General features: G+C 44.7%; 1 protein-coding gene across 1 annotated transcript in view; it reads right to left on the bottom strand.

Moving 5' to 3' along the window:
- Positions 1-10156, bottom strand: part of Smchd1 (structural maintenance of chromosomes flexible hinge domain containing 1) — a 154911-nt gene extending 144755 nt beyond the window's left edge. Inside the window, exon 1 of the mRNA XM_048436062.3 lies at positions 9676-10156. Coding sequence (XP_048292019.3) covers positions 9676-9861 — 186 coding nt within the window. The 5' untranslated portion in view covers positions 9862-10156. The remainder of the gene's footprint in view (positions 1-9675) is intronic.
- Positions 10157-13426: the final 3270 nt, after the last annotated feature.

Here is a 13426-nt window from a genome sequence, read left to right as displayed (position 1 = left end):
CCTCCTACAAACTAATAGTCAGGGAGGCCCCAAAGTCTTTCAAAAACAGCCCATGCTATTGGTGTTTCTCTTATTTGCCCACCATAACTGGATATTAAGACCCTATTACTGAAGATGCAACACACTTTGGTTGCAGGACGGAGATCAAACAGGAAGTGAGCAGGAAACTTCCTTTCTAATGGCGAGCTTTCTTAGTGTCAATGGATAGGAAAGTCCCAATGAACTCACCCAAAGTTGACTCCACATGGAACAATACTGACCTGCCAGACAACACATGCCAACTGATACAAAAGTTGCAACACTGCTTCTGAGGGGACCTGAAACCCTCCACAGGAGGGAATTCATGCCTGGTACTGTAAATGCGGTTAAAAGACTATGGTTTGGGAGATCACAGGATTTAGAGGGGAGCTAACCTATTGTATTAAATGAACATGTTGTCAAACTGCCTTCTAAATATCTATGTTTATACTGATGGCCAGAGAAGCTTGTTTTTGCAGTAGGCAGCAGTCAATGAAGAGACTCATAATTGGCCAAAATGCTGAGAAAAAGTGACTATGTTCAGCCCTAAATGGGACATTTATATCAAGGCTCCACAGCCTCTTGAGGGAACATACTGGAGGAGGGAGCAAAATGTAAGAGCTGGCAGAGAAAGTGCTATGAATAGTTATTTACTGGGCATGGCACAGTCATTGCACACAGCAGCTAATGTTACCTGCATACGACCTACACAGAAATCAGTTAGTGAACATTCCGGTGTGGATAAAAGAGGAGCTGAGAGGCTCCACCCGTAACTAAGGAGCTACTGGCAAGTGATGTCAGCTGGGAAGGAGGTGTCATTTTTCTCTGAGGTGTGGTTGGTGGTAGGTTACTCATGCTCTGGTGAATGGCCTCACACTTGAGCATGGAAGCAGCATAACTGATTTGGTGAGTTACACTCAAGCATGGGAGGGGATCATTGGGGAGGTATAGGGTGGAGGGAAGGAAGATTTAGGCTGGATAAAAGATCTTATGAGAAAACTCAGTAGTAACTAGTTGAGCCATTTTGGAAGGATTAACTTTTTTACATTTATTATTTCATTCATTTATGGGAGATATGGCACATGAGGGTGTCAGAGAACCTGAAAAAAAATTCTCTCTGACCATGTGGCTCCTGAGCATGGAACTCGGGTCCTTAGGCTTGGTGGATGACCTAAAGAGTCATCTCAAAAGACCTTGGTTCATCAAAAGGAAGCACCCAGAGACACGCTTTTCATTACATTCTATAGGGAATCACCATATTTGAAACAAAGCATTAATAGAAATTAGATATGTAAATATGTTGGAAGAAAATAGGTATTTCATTGCACTAAGGTATGAATATGTAGGCTACAGGATATCTAAAGAAGCCTGCCATCTTCCTAAAAGCATTACTAAATAACTAAATGATTAAATGTAATAAAAATATTGTTTAAAAAATAGCAATGATAATATGAACTGTAAAAGATCAAAACTACCAAAAAATAATTGGAAGGGTGAACTAACACACTCTTATTTAAATTAAAAGGAAAATACATGTATTTCTGAAATGAAACACAACAATGAGCAGTTGAGAGAGAACTCCCCTTGGGTGGTAACAGACTATTTTCTAGACCAAACCTTTCTATCTAAAAGTGCCTAAGAAAACTTTAAATTATCGATGAACAAATCTTCCATTATTACAGAATAATTACTTTTGTCATAGGTGTGTGTGTGTGTGTGTGTGTATGTGTGTGTGTGTGTATATATGTGTGTGTGTGTATATGTATGTGTGTGTGTGTATGTGTGTGTGTGTGTGTATATGTATGTGTGTGTGTGTGTGTATGTGTGTGTGTGTGTGTGTATATGTGTGTGTGTGTGTGTATATGTATGTGTGTGTGTATGTGTGTGTGTGTGTGTGTGTGTGTGTGTTTAACCTCAAAGGCCAGACGATGACATCAGATTCTGAGGCTGGAGTTGCAAGTGGTTGAGCCACCCATGGGTGTAGGGAACCAATTTCAGGTCCTGCGGAAGAGCATCAAGTGCTCTCTTAACTGCTGAGCCACCTCTCCAGCCCCTCAAAACTCTCAGGGTTATTTATAGAACTGGGATGCCAACCCCTAAACCACTTCTTTTTTTTCCTTAGACTAACTATGTTTCATGATAAGCAATGGTTTTTTTCCCCCACCAAGGGGGGGGGGGATGTGGCTTTATTTGTTTACTTTTTTAAAACAGGGCTCAAACTTGCAACAATCCTCCTGCCTCAATCTCCAATTACAATGATTAAGGGTGTATACACCACCAAGCTCTCAGTTTAAAAGGTGTTCATTAAAGAATCCTAGCTATACACCATCTACCTGCAGGGGACCCTAGGTTTAAATCCTCATGTGGTAGGGTTGGAGATCTTCTAACAAATAAGCAGAGAAGGACAATCAAAATAACACCATCAACAGATGAACCACCCAATATAATACTGCGGCTCACACTTGTAATTGCAACACTAAAAAGGAGACAGGAGGACTACTTTAAGTTGGAGGCCATCCTGAGCTACAGAGTGATGTCAGGCAAGGCTGAGTTATAGAGTAAGACACAGTCCCGAAAATAAATAAATAAATGCAGGTAGATAGATAGAGGAAAGAGAGATAGATAAAAATTGGGTGTTGGCAGATATCTGTTATAATAGAATTTAGGAGTCAGAAGCAGATGGACTGCCAGAAAACCCAGGTCAGGCCAGCCAGGATTACATAGCAAGACTCTGTCTAAAACAAAACAAAACAAAACAAAACAGGACCATTAAATCAGAACAGGAGAATCCAGCTGAAACCACTCAAATCCCATCAAATCTAAATTAAACTTAATGACTTTAAGTTGAAATCTAGATTATAAGATACATATGAAAATGGTTAAGTCATTTAATACTGTAAGGTTAGGGGACACATCATGTTAATACCACAAAATTAAGAAATGGTATCTTACCCATGTAATCCCAGCATTCAGGATTCAGAGAAAGGTCATCCTCAGCGATACAAAAGCTACCCAAGAACACATGAAACTCTGTCTCAAATACAAACCTAGAGCCAGTGAAGTGACTCAGCTACTAAAGGTTCTTGCGGCCAAGTCAGACAACTTGACTTTTATCCCCATGATCCTCAGAGTAAAAGAAGCCAGCCTCCCCACTTGGCAACTCTAGGTCAGTGGGAATCTCTGTGTGGTGATTTGAACTGATCCCCATAGACTCATGTGGTTGAATGCCTGGCCCTATAGAGAGTGGTACTATTAGGAGGTGTGGCTTTGTTGGAGTGAGTGTGGCGTTATTGGAGAAAGTGTGTTACTGTGGGGGTGTGCCTTGAAGTCTCATATGCTCAAACACTCCAGAGTAAGACATGGTTCAAGCTGGGTGGTAGAGGCGTACACCTTTAATCCCCGTGCTTAGGATGAACTCTGCGAGTTTGATGCCAGTATGGTTTACAGCGCAAGTTCCAGGACAGGCTCCAAACTACACAGGGAAACCTTGTCTCAAACAAACAAACAAAGACACAGTTCACTTCCTGTTGCCTGTAGATCAAGATGTAGGACTCTCTCAATTACCTCTCCAGCACCATGTCTGCCTGCACGCTACCACATGTGATTTTTGTTTTGCTTTTTTTGTTTGTTTGTTTTGTTTTGTTTTTTCGAGACAAGGTTTCTCTGTAGTTTTGGAACCTGTCCTGGAACTAGCTCTTTTAGACCAGAGTGGCCTCGAACTCACAGAGATCTGCCTGTCTCTCCCTCCCAAGTGCTGGGATTAAAAGTGTGTGCCACCACTGCCCGGCTTCTCACTACTGAACCTCTGAACTGTAATCTGCCCCAATAAAAAACTTTCCTTTATGGTCATGGTGTCTCTTCACAATAACAGAAATCCTAAGACAATTTACAACTACAAAGTATTATATGTATCTAATTATTTCATGCAATATTCCCATAAATCTATTGTTTTTTAAGCTTTCTTAAGAATTCTTCTAGAGCCAGATGGTGATGGTACACACCTTTAATCCCAGCACTCAATTGGCAATTGATGGGTGCTGGGGGAGAAGTACCTGACAGGCTACCCATGCTCCAGTCATGTAGTACTAAGTGGGCACTGAGTATTTTTAAAAAAGAAAGGAAGCATATTAAATGGTGAAGAACATAGAGGACTGAAGGAGAAAGAACAGGGGTGGATCTGACTCAAATTTATTACATGCATATATAAATATTACACAAAATATTTTCTTGTAAAATTTATGCATATTGTTATTTTGCCTGCATATATGTCTGTGGGGCTGGAATGATGGCTCAGTGGTTAAGAGCACTGGCTGCTCCTCCAAAGAACCCAGGTTTAATTCCCAGTACCCACAGGGTGGCTCACAACTGTCTAACACTTGAGACGCAAGGGATCTGACATCTTCTGATCTCCGTGAATATCACAGTATTAGGGAAGTAGGCATGCACATTATACATTGATATTAAGTATTTTTCTTAAAGACAAGGAGTCAAGCTGGGCATAGCAGGTGAACGTCTTTAATCCCAGTACTCAAGTAATAGAGGGCAGGCTGATTTCTGAAAGTTTGAGGTCAGTTATACTAGTGAGTTCCAAAAAAGAAAAACAAAACAAAATAAAAAAACAGAATTCAAAATTCAAAGCAGACTTTCTGCTGAATGTGTCTTTTTTGTACCATAATGTTGAAAAATCCCGAGTCAATCATTCACATTCTAAATTGAAGACAGCCTACACTTTCCTCCATTGAAGACAGTTTTTAACCTACATTTAAAAAAAAAATCACCCAGGGCAGTGGTGGCACACACCTTTAATCATAACACTCAAGAGGTAGAGGCAGACAAATCTCTGAGTTCAAGGCTAGCCTGGTACGGAATGAGTTCCCGGACAGCCAGGGCTACAATGAAAAAAGCCCTGTCCCCATAAATGAATAAAATAAAACAACAACAACAAAATATCATCCAACAGAAACAAAATCAAAACAAAACCTCACACACATGAGGGGTTGGGTGGAGAGATGGCTTAGTAGTTTAGAGCACTGGGGCTGAGGGTGGAGAGATGGCTCAGCAGTTAAGACTATTCCAGAGGACTTGGGTTCCCAGGTCCCAAACAGCAGCTCACACCTGTCTGTAACTCCAGACTGTTTCAGGGTATCTGGCATCCTCACAGACATACATGCTGGCAAAAGAGTAATGCACACACAATTTTTATTTAAAAAATAATCATATGGCACATGCCTATGACGCCACCACTCAGAAGCTTAAAGCAGAAGGATTAGAAGTTGGAGAACAAAAAGACTACATATAGTTCAGCCGCCAGGACCCACATAGGAAAAGGCAAGAACCCACACCTACAAGCTGTGCTCTGATCTCCATACATGTGCATATACCACATACAGTCATACAAATAAATACAATGGGTTAAAAAAAAGCAGTATCTTGCAAATTTGAAATCTGTTAGGAGTAAATTTTAAAGTGTTCTTGCTCCCAAAAGTAAAAGTACATGTATGGTAAATGGTATGATTTAAGATGGACACCGTAGACAGCTAACACGTGGGAGGCTAAGCAGAAGGTCTGTTCACAGTGTGAGGCTAGCCCAGAATACAAAGTACATACTAAACCACAGCAAATACTAGTATGCTCTGTCAACAAGAAAGAGGAGAAGAAGTGGAGGTAGCAGCAGGAAAAGGTAAATAACAGTACAGCAGTGTAGGGAATTTTTTTTTTGTAATCAAGTTGATCTAAGCTATGGAGGGTAAGACAGCAGGAGAGTTCAAGGCCAGGCTAGACTACACGTGTGCTCCAGACTAATTGTGTCACATCTGTCGCAAACGACAAATTCTACTGATTTAACTTCTTGTTAAGCTCTGTGCTGGTTAGTTTTTTGTCAACTTGACACAAGCTAGAGTCATCTAGGAAGAAAGGCTCAACAGAGAAAGTGCTTCCATCAGATTGTCCTGCTGGCTAGTCTGTGGAGCATTTTCTCGATTGATATGGCAGGACCCAGCCGAGCATGCGTATACATGCCTCTCTCTGTGTGTGTGTGTGTGTGTGTGTGTGTGTGTGTGTGTGTGTATGTAAAAAGCAAGCTGAAGCCACGAAGAGCAAGTCAGTAAGCAGCATTCTTCGTTGTTTGTTTCATTTCCTGCCTTTACTTCCTGCCCTGCTCCCCTCAATGATGCACTGTGACTGGGATATGTAACCCAAAATAAACCTTTCCTACCCGTGTTGCTTTTGGTCACAATGTTTTATCATACACATCAATAGAAAGCACAGGAAGACAACTATGCAATATTGTACGTAATTGAGGTACTTGATTCAGCCCTTCATCTGTGTAATGGCAACGATGCCACAGGATGTGTAGGGCATAAGAGGCAGTTCAAGGGGCTAGAGATGGCTCCGTGGTGAAGGAGCCACCTGTTACTCTTGCCGAGGACCTGTTTGGTCCCCAGTAACCACAAGATGGCTCACAATAGTCTGTAAGTCAGATCCAGAGGATCTGATGGCCTCTTCTGGCCTCTACAGGCACCAGGCATCCATGTGGTACACAAACATACATACAGGCAAAACTTACACATAAAAGTAAGTTTTTAAACAGGTAGACCGATTTTTAAAAGTTAGTCTTCCTATCTTTAAACCTAGCTTTTCCTTTTACTAGTTCTCCACTCCCCTCATTTCTATTCAATTTTAACCTTCATCAGCTCTAGAATAAACAAACAAGAAAAAGGAAATTAAAAGAAATATCTTCTTGGTGTTAAACTGGAAATTAAAAGGGTTATAAAAATGCATGTTTACTGCTGGGCAGTGGTGGCTCACACCTTTAATCCCAGCACTCGGGAGGCAGAGTCAGGTCGATCTCTATGAGTTTGAGGCTGGCCCGGTCTACCAGAGCTAGTTAAAAAAACAAAACAAAACAAAACAAAACAAAAACCACATTTCGTATGGTGAAAAGGAAGCAGAAAGATGCAACACAAATTACAGGGCTTGGATACTAACTCACCTTTTAGTATCCAATTTATCTAAAAAGAGTTAGACATTTATTTCACGGGGGATAGGGAGAAATGGTATATTTCCAGAGGAAAAGGAAATCTTTTTTTGAAAAGTGATTTAAAAATACATATCATAAGAAGCATGGTGCCTAACAGAGACACACCTGTAACTTTGACACTCTGAAGTCTGAGAAATGAGGAATGCCACAAGTTTGGGGTCAAACCTGGGTTAAAGGGAAGAGGAGAGACCTTGTCTCCAAAGATTCTTAAGAAGAAAAAGGGGGCACGGGGGTGGTCTGATGGTGGAGCACTGCAGAGTCTGATGACTGAGAAGAAAACAACTAGCTTGCTGCCCTCCACGCAGGCCACGGCATATGCAGGGGAGGGAACTTTAAAGGTGCTCCCAAAACAATAAATAAAAAAGTTATGAATTCAAAAATGCTCATCATAGCAGTACCAAAAATTACAATTCTGAAAGTAAATTTCAGTTACATAAATAGTAATACTAAAGAGAGTCTGTGAACCCTGCATTAGGATAGACACTTCTGTGGCTGGAGAGTGGGCTCTGCAGTGAGAGCACTGGTTCTTACAGAGGACCATGTTTGGTTCCCAGCACCCATGCCTGCTCACAAGACACCTCTTCTGCTCTCAGAAGGCACCAGGCATGAATCAGTGCAAAGAGAGATAAATGCATGCAAACACCCATACACATAAAGTAGTAAATAACTTTGTTTTTTTCTTTTTAAAAAAAGACTTTCCTGGCAATATTAAATGAAAAAAAAAGAAACTAAATGTAAAGCACGTATCACATTGATACAAAAAGAGGGACTCAAAGGAGTAATACTGATGTTTCCTAACAAATTGCTGGCACTGGAAACATGCAGAGCTCCTGGTCAGCCTTGGCTACAGAGAATTACTTGGTTTTTGTTTCGTTTTGTGTGTGTGTGTGTGTGTGTGTGTGTGTTTGAGACAGGGTTTCTCTGTGTAGCTTTTGGAGTCAGGAACTCATCCTGTAGACCAGATTGGCTGGAACTCACAGAGATCTGCCTGCCTCTGCCTCCCCAGTACTGGGATAAAAGGCTGTGCCACCACTGCCTGGCAAGAATCAGTCTTAAAACAAGACAGAGAATCTATCACCATATATACACAGGTATAAAATGAACTTCAGAGTTCGCCTAGTTTTCTCCTAATTCATGTGTTCATTCCAAACTGGTGGGCAGTTCCCATGTGGCAGACACTGCTAAGAAGAGCTACAAACAGAAGAGAATTCACCTTGGCAAAGTCAATCTCAATTTGAATTTTTTTCAACAACTGTACAAAATTAGGTCCTAGGCCAATGTTTTTCAACATGTGGGTCGCCACTGGTCAAATGACCCTTTCTCAGGGGTCGCCTAAGGTCATATGGAAACATAGATATTTACATTATAATTCGTAACAGTAACAAAAATACAATTACTAAGTAGCAAGTATGGAGTGGGAGGTGGTGGCCCACACCTAATTTAATGCCAGCACTTGGGAGGCAGAGGCAGGCAGATGTCTGAGTTCGAGGCTAGCCTAGTCTACAAGAGCTAGTTCCAGGACAGGCACCAAAGCTACAGAGAAACCCTGTCTTGAAAAAACAAACAAGCAAACAAACAAAAAGTAACTTTGTGGTTAGGGGTCACCACAACATGAAGAACTGTGGAAGGCCATGAACCACTGTCATAGCCATTCCTAAACTTCTTAAGTCTTCTGGAGGAAAAACATCACCTCAAATGTCTTTCTTTTGAAGTTGTTTCTGTGGTAAATTCAGACATTACTAGAGTCCTTCTTTGAAAAGCTCAGAACCCAGAACTGCGGCAATCGGGACTGTGACTAACAACACTGGACAGCGAAGGCAGGATGATCTAAAGTTCGAGGCCAACCTGGTCAACACAGACTTCTAGAGCTAAATAGAAAGACCTTGTCTCACAACCCCACAACTCCCCTCCCCCAAACATATTCACAAGCTCAGGCAACAGTAACACCACCAATCCATAAAGCACCTCGCAATTTAAGACAGGTTTTGCTACATAGTTTTTCATTTTTCAAGCCAGTATACACGTTCTTTGTTGTCCCTATGGTCACTAGGAGCTAGTTCAGAAACTCCCAAAGTTGGCGCTCAGAAAACCAGGAGGGCAGCTATGCATACTGAGCTAACTCGACAGTTGCTGTGTAGAAGAACTGCAGGCTAACCTTTCTGACAAGACGACCCAGGAAATGACTGCATTGAACCCGGGCTGCCCAGACTCCCGGAATTTCACCACCTTTAAAATCGCAATCCTCGCACCTCTGACTATACAGTGGATACAACTCTGCCGACTTGTGAAGTTACACACTAAAGACAAACGCAGGATGATGAACTGCTTGGCAGCGATCAAGCAGTTGCTAAACCCGATAAGCGCCCTCTAACTTCGAGGGCCCTAACGTTAGGCCAGCAGAGGCCCGCGGAGGGGCGGGACCCTGTGCTCCCCGGCCGAGGCCAGGCCAGCGCGTATTCCAATGCAAGGGGTGGGATCGTCCACAACGCAGGACCCCAGCATAGGCCAAGGACGCTGGACCAGGGCCGTCTGACAAGTTTATGACTGTGACCCACTTTGGCTTCGGGCCGCCTATCCCCACCTCCTCGCAAGCATCCCTCCTCTGCCCGGTGGCGTACCTGACACACAGAAGTGCGGAACCCCGCATAGCCTGCGCGGTTGGAGACCTGCAGTGCGCGCTCCCCGAGCTCCGACTCCTTCCCGCGCCGGTCAAACAAGTACACGGTCCTGCAGCCGTCGACACCTCCTTCCCTCCCAGACCCCGCCGAGAGGCCTCCGGGATCGCTGGCGCCCGTCGCTGCCATATTGGGGAGAAAACCCCACGGCCCTCCCTCGGGAGCACTTCGCGGCGACGCCGACTCCGCGCGTGCCCTCGGCTCCAGCCGTCCCAGCTCGGGGCCTCGGCCGGCCGCGCAGCACCTCCTCGGCTGCGGCCTGGAAGCAACCCGGGAACCGATTCAAACGCTCTCTTGCCGGGGTGCCACACGTCACTTCCGCGACCCGCGGAAGCAGGGACGCGCTGCGCGCGCCTCGAAATCGGCTGGCTGCGCCCGCCGCCACCCACGAGTGCCTGGCTCCGTGACCCGAGAGCAGGCCGCCACCGCGGCTAATGCGCAGGAGGAAGAGAGCGGCGGGCGGGACCGACGAGAACGGCGGGCCGCGGGGTGGGGCGGAGCTTCGTGCGTGCCCTCCCCCGGCCACGCCCCCGGGCCTCACGCGGGCCGCGGGGACTGGTGACGCGGAAAGACCGCTCCCAGCGCCTCGGGGGCCCTCGCGGGAAGGCGGCTCGCAGGCGCACCGCCCCAGGGGCTCTGTTGGCTCAGGTTCTGGTGTCCTGGTTCCTTCTCTCCACGCCGTGCGGTCTCTAGCGCGCGACTGAGTCGAGCGGACGCGGTGGCGGGAAGCGTGCACGGGTCACACGGATCTCCACGCGTCCGACACTGTCGCTGTAACACCACGCTCCGCCTTGCGCGTCCGCTTCCTTTGCGGTCATGAGTGGGTTCTAGTGCGGGACAATGAGACAAAGCTGGGCCTGGAGGAAGAACCAGGCATCTGACGTCACCGCGGCCGCCTTGCTCGCCCGGGGTCGGCTAGGCTCTGAGGCTCAGTGACTGCAGGTCCCACTCTTACTAGGTCGGTGCACGTTGACGGAACAACGCCTAACCCAACTCACCGAGGTTGAGTTAGATTTTCTCCAAAGTGCATCACCCTTCTTGGAAACTTCAGCGCCATTACAGGGGGGGAGGGAGGATGCGCTTCAAAGCTATATTGGTAGCCATGAACAACAAAAGTGACCTTGCGGAGGACTAGATTTGCTCTCTGGGTCTTAAACCTGGGTGTTTTGTACTTGAGAGCAAAACCCAAAGTAATGGCTTAGAGTTCTTTCAGCTTTCCAGAAAATGGACTAGAAAGTTTGCTGAATCCTTTGTGGTTAATGATAAAACCAGACTCACAAAGTCAGTGCACCTTAGAAAAAGTACCTGGTTGTTGACACCAGGGACAGAATTGAAGATTGTTACAAAATGATACGGATCTAAAGTATGAAGGCTGTGTTGGGCGGCATAAGTAGTATGACAGGGAGAAGAGAGAATGCGGCAGTAGGTGGTCTGTGAAACTGCCGTCAAAAGCCATTCACGTTCCTGAAAAGGAGCGCGGAAGACAGGAGACAGAATCACAGCTATCATGCGATTTCTGTGAAGCCTCACTGTAGTTTGGTTTTTTTTGTCAGCCTTCCTATGCTGCACGGGCTGACCTCGAACTTTGATCATCCTGCCTTAACCTCAGGAGTGCTGAGGAGGTGTGAGTCACTACACCCGGTGGACCTTTCACGTTTTTATCTTAAAGGCTCATAACCATTTCCTTCTATCCCTTTCTGTACTATGTTTGATCTAAATGACTCAAGTAAAACAAGTTGCTGGGCAGTGGTACAGCACATCTTTAATCCCGGTGTTTGGGAGGCAGAGGCAGGCAGATCTCTGAGTTTGAGGTCAGCCTTGGCTACACAGAGAAACCCTAATTTGGGGGGGGGGGATGGAGGAGGGAAGGAGGAAGGAAGAGAAAAACAAATTGCTTCCCTAAATCTTAGTTAACGAGCAAGATGAATTGCCTCTGTGCTTCAGCAAATGGGGACTTAACAGCCAGAGTGTCAACAGGGCAATTTCTCTGTCATAGCAACTTAGAGATCTCATGAACACAAGGAGATGTGTGTGTAAGTGTGTGCACATGCGTGAGGTGCCCCTTGAAGGTCAGAGGACTAGAGCTGGAGTTGCGGGTGGTTATGACTCACAAGATGTGGGTGCAGAGAATCAAACTTTTAACATCAGGTCCTGATGTGGATCTTATGTTTGTTTTCATTATTTAGAGAACACTTTTATTGTTTCTGTAATCATGCCCTCATAGATAAGACCTTATATATTTAGTACAGTGTGTGATTCCTGTACTAATAGAAAAATAAGCTTAATGTTTCCCAATTAATATTGCTATTATTATGATGCCAACTCAACATCTAATGCTGCTTGCCAAACAAGCCTGGAAACCTGAATTCTATCTTTAGACACAAAGAGGGAGAGAGAACCAATTGTAAAAAGTTCTGACTTCCACACATGCATTCTGGCACATCTCCCTAGAAATAATGATAAATAAAAATGTTTTTAAAGGGAAAATCCAGCAACACATATGTTATTTGTGGGGCCTGGTGATGCAGGTCATTAATCTCATCTCCTGGAGTCAGAAGCAAGGAGGATCGTCATAAGTTAAAGACCAGCCCAGTGTACATTCTGAGTTCCAGGCCAGCCAGGGATCCATGCAATGACTTTCTCAGAAGAAAGTTAAAAATAACACCTTTGACATCCATTTGTTTGCTATTTTTGTATACACAAACCTATCTATACATGCTTACTGTATTTTGTTTACCTAACCATAATAAGTCATTGTAATAAAGAATCAGAACCTCAAGTCAGCTTTGTCTATCTGGAAATACCTTGAAACCTCAGTTCAAAGAGAATTATTTCAGATGTCAAGAGGCAGATAGGGATAACAAGGGCTGCATTCTAGGCACTAGGCGAGGTTTGGTCAGCAAGAGACATAACAACAACCAAAAAAATTACAAGTCTATGAGACACTTGTCTTGAGCTGCCTTCTTTACAACTCTGAATCCTGGACAATGAAACGCTCCTCAGAGCAGCAGCTGAGTGTGTTTGAGATGGCATGTCTCAGGAGGATTCTAGGCGTCACATGAAGAGATAGGCTGCTCAGTGATGACATTAAGAAACATCTCCATCTACAGAAGGAAGTAAACCACAGGATATGGTAACGGTGGTTGAGATACTTCGGTCATGTTATGAGAATGAAGGGCAGCAGATACCTGAAGACAGCACTGTGGAGGACTGCACGGGATAAGGTGAAGAGGAAGGCCAAAAACCACTGGATAGACAGAATAAAGGAAGACTGTGGAGGCTTGGGTGTGACAGTAACACAAGCATCTAGGACTGCCCAGGATCAGAACAACTGGAGAACCAACATAAACGGGCTGCCCATGCTTGCTTAAGCATTGCCAGAGTATAGATGATGATGGTGGTGATGATGATGATGACGATGATGATGAAGATGATGAACCACGATAAGTTGGGCCTTAGAGGGTTTCAATCCTATGGTCTAAACTACCCAGAAGACTGAGGCAGGAGGAACTCAAATTTAAGAACTGCCCTTGCAACTTGAGGATATAGGGTTCGCACATTCGGCATGCGTGTATGGCTGTGCATTATGTGCCTGCAGTGCCTGTGGAGGCCAGAAAGGGCATCAGATGCCCTAGGACTAGAGTTACAGAGGGTATGAGCTGCTTCTGGATGATGGGAATGAAACCCAGATCCT

This window comes from Myodes glareolus, chromosome 27 (genome assembly GCF_982192425.1).
Source record: "Myodes glareolus chromosome 27, mMyoGla1.1, whole genome shotgun sequence".
Taxonomy (NCBI): domain Eukaryota; kingdom Metazoa; phylum Chordata; class Mammalia; order Rodentia; family Cricetidae; genus Myodes; species Myodes glareolus.
Note: the sequence above shows the minus strand (reverse complement) of the source record. Positions and strands in the feature narration are given on the sequence as shown.